The sequence below is a fragment of the Lepidothrix coronata genome, unplaced genomic scaffold, assembly GCF_001604755.1.
Source record: "Lepidothrix coronata isolate B3197 unplaced genomic scaffold, Lepidothrix_coronata-1.0 Scaffold178, whole genome shotgun sequence".
Classification (NCBI taxonomy): Eukaryota; Metazoa; Chordata; class Aves; order Passeriformes; family Pipridae; genus Lepidothrix; species Lepidothrix coronata.
In genome coordinates, this window is record NW_016690358.1 from 1,921,661 (window position 1) to 1,924,204 (window position 2,544).

The following is a 2,544-nucleotide window of genomic DNA, read 5'->3' on the forward strand; positions in this document are numbered from 1 at the left end:
ACAGCGCCGGGCTGCCCCGGTCCCGGGCCACCACCGTCACACGGTGCTCGGACGCCTGCTCGCGGTCCAGCGCGCTCGCCGTCACCACTTTGTACGAGCCGCCCGACGACGCCACGATCGACAGCGGCGCCTCTCCCGACAGCTCGCACGACACCTCACCGTTCTCGCCGGAGTCTGGATCATGGACGTTGAGGAGAGCAACGACCGTGCCGGTCGGCGCGTCCTCGGACACGGGGCTTGACAGCGACAAAATCGTGATCTCAGGCGCGTTGTCGTTCTCGTCCGTGATGTCTATCCGCAGTTCGCAGTGATCGGTAAGCCCGCCCCCGTCCTTCGCCTCCAGTTCGAAGCTGTATTTACTCTTCTCCTCGAAATCGAGGGGTCCCGCGGTCGTGATCTCGCCGCTCTCGCTGTCGACAGAGAACAACTCGCGGATCCCGGCCGGGGCGTTGCCGAAGGAGTAGGAGACCCGCCCATTGGACCCCGCGTCCGCATCCGTGGCCCGCACCTGCAGCACCAGCGAACCTGCCGGGAGATTCTCGGCCACTCGCGCATCGTAGACACTTTTGCTGAACACGGGCGGGTTGTCGTTGGCGTCTGTCACGTTGACACGAACCTGAACAGTCCCGGACCTCGAGGGATCCCCACCATCCACTGCCGTCAGCACTAGCTCAAAGGAACTCTGCTTCTCCCGGTCCAATGCTCTCTCCAGCACTAATTCCGGTTGCTTTTTTCCACCTGGCCTCTCCTTCAGGGCTAGAGAGAAGGACGGGTTACTGGTGAGATCGTAACTCAGCAGCGAGTTCTTTCCGGCGTCTGCGTCTTGAGCCGCCTCCAGAGGAAAACGGGCACCTGGCTGAGTCCATTCACCGATCTCGAGGTCCAAAACAGCCTTGCTGAAGACCGGGGAGTTGTCATTCACGTCTTCAATGGCCACTTCAACACGGAAAACATTTAGTGGGTTGTGCACCAGCGCCTCGAAGCTGACCGAGCAGGACGCCGACTCGCCGCACAGCTCCTCCCGGTCCAGCCTCTCGCTCACGTACAGGTTCCCGTTTGTCTCGCTCACCGTGAAGTATTTCAGCTGCTTTTTGCCGGCAGACGCCACCCGCAGCTTNTGCCGCTCTGGCCCGCACTGCCCGGCCGAGCGAGCAGCCTGCGGGGACAGCACGCACAGGCGGCGGCGGCGGCGGCTCCAGCAACGCTCGGCGGCGGCCCAACAGCGGCACCCGGAGGCGCCGACACGACACTGCAGCCGCCTCACGGCCGCGCTCGGCGGGGACCAACTTGGGGCCGGGCTGGGGCTGCAACGGCGCTGGGGTCTGCCCTCGATTCCAATCAGCAATCAAAGCAGGACCTGCTTAATGTGCTTCCTAAGGCCTTTGGAACTGAGATGCGCTGTCGGGTGCTTTTACATCGTTATCACAATGAATAGTCAGAAGCAAATATTCATAAATATTCATAGCAGAGTGATAAAGGAACTTAGCTGTTCTTAATAAAACCAGGCCCAACTGTAGGAACAATAAACAATAATATAGGAAGACTTCAAGAGCCTTTTTGCACTGTATGTGATATCTTGGATTCTGCTGAATTCATTACCTGGGATGAATTAACCCAAGAAATGGATCAGCCTAAAGCAATGGAAAAAATCTCTATGCTAAGGGAGCAGATTTAAAAGTTACTCTTTTATTTGTGATTCTTGAAACATCCTTCTTTTCCTCTCCATACTTGAGGGGCTGACAATAGGAAACTGCAAAGCCACACCAAGTCCTTCATAGATTCAAACAATGGTTTTGGTTGGAAGGGCTCTTTCAAGGTCATTGAAAGCATGCATTGCTCTAGCTGGTGTCTCACAAAAAGAGCTTAGAGGGCATGAACCAGCCCATCACACTGTTTGCCTTATTACCTCTTATACTGTGTAGGATACAACTTTCTTTCTAAGCAGCAAGTGCATTTTGCCAAATCATGTCCCATTTTACCACCCACCAGTAACCCCATGTACTTCTCTGCAAAGCTCTTCCCTATTCCCTACTCCCTACTGGAACTGCAGATTGCCCTGACCCAGGTGCAGAACCTTTCCCTTGGCCTTGTTGAACTTCATGATGTTTTCATGGGCCCACTTCTCCAGCCTATCCAGGTCCCTCTTCCCTCTCATGAATCAACTCAGACTGGTGTCAGCTGCACATTTGCTGAGGGTGTGCTCAATCCCATTGTCTGTGAAGATACTAAACAGTACTGGTTCCAGGAAGGACCCTGGAAGGACAAGTTGCAGGTTTGCACCTGGATATTCAGCTCTTGTCTAGAACTCCTCCATGGTGACTATCCAGCCAGTTCCTCATCCATGTAACAGTCTCCAGATGAGTGTCCAGCATATTCTGGGCAACTGTGTGAGAGACACTCTGCACATATTCTCCCACTGGCCTCTGGTCTGTTTAGAGAAGCCTTGGCTTCACTGGGTGACCACTCTGCCCTTTGAGGACTGCAGTAGAGGTGGTTTGGCACTGTTACACTACAGACAAGTGTGCCTGGCTGAGCACATAGGCC

The 2,544-nt window shown here is 55.0% G+C and overlaps 1 protein-coding gene across 1 annotated transcript in view; it reads right to left on the reverse strand.

Annotated features, from left to right (window-relative positions):
• Positions 1 to 2,544, reverse strand: part of LOC108504878 (protocadherin-16-like) — a 78,077-nt gene that overhangs the window by 18,947 nt on the left and 56,586 nt on the right. Inside the window, exon 10 of the mRNA XM_017830383.1 lies at positions 3 to 1,322. Coding sequence (XP_017685872.1) covers positions 3 to 1,322 — 1,320 coding nt within the window. The remainder of the gene's footprint in view (positions 1 to 2; positions 1,323 to 2,544) is intronic.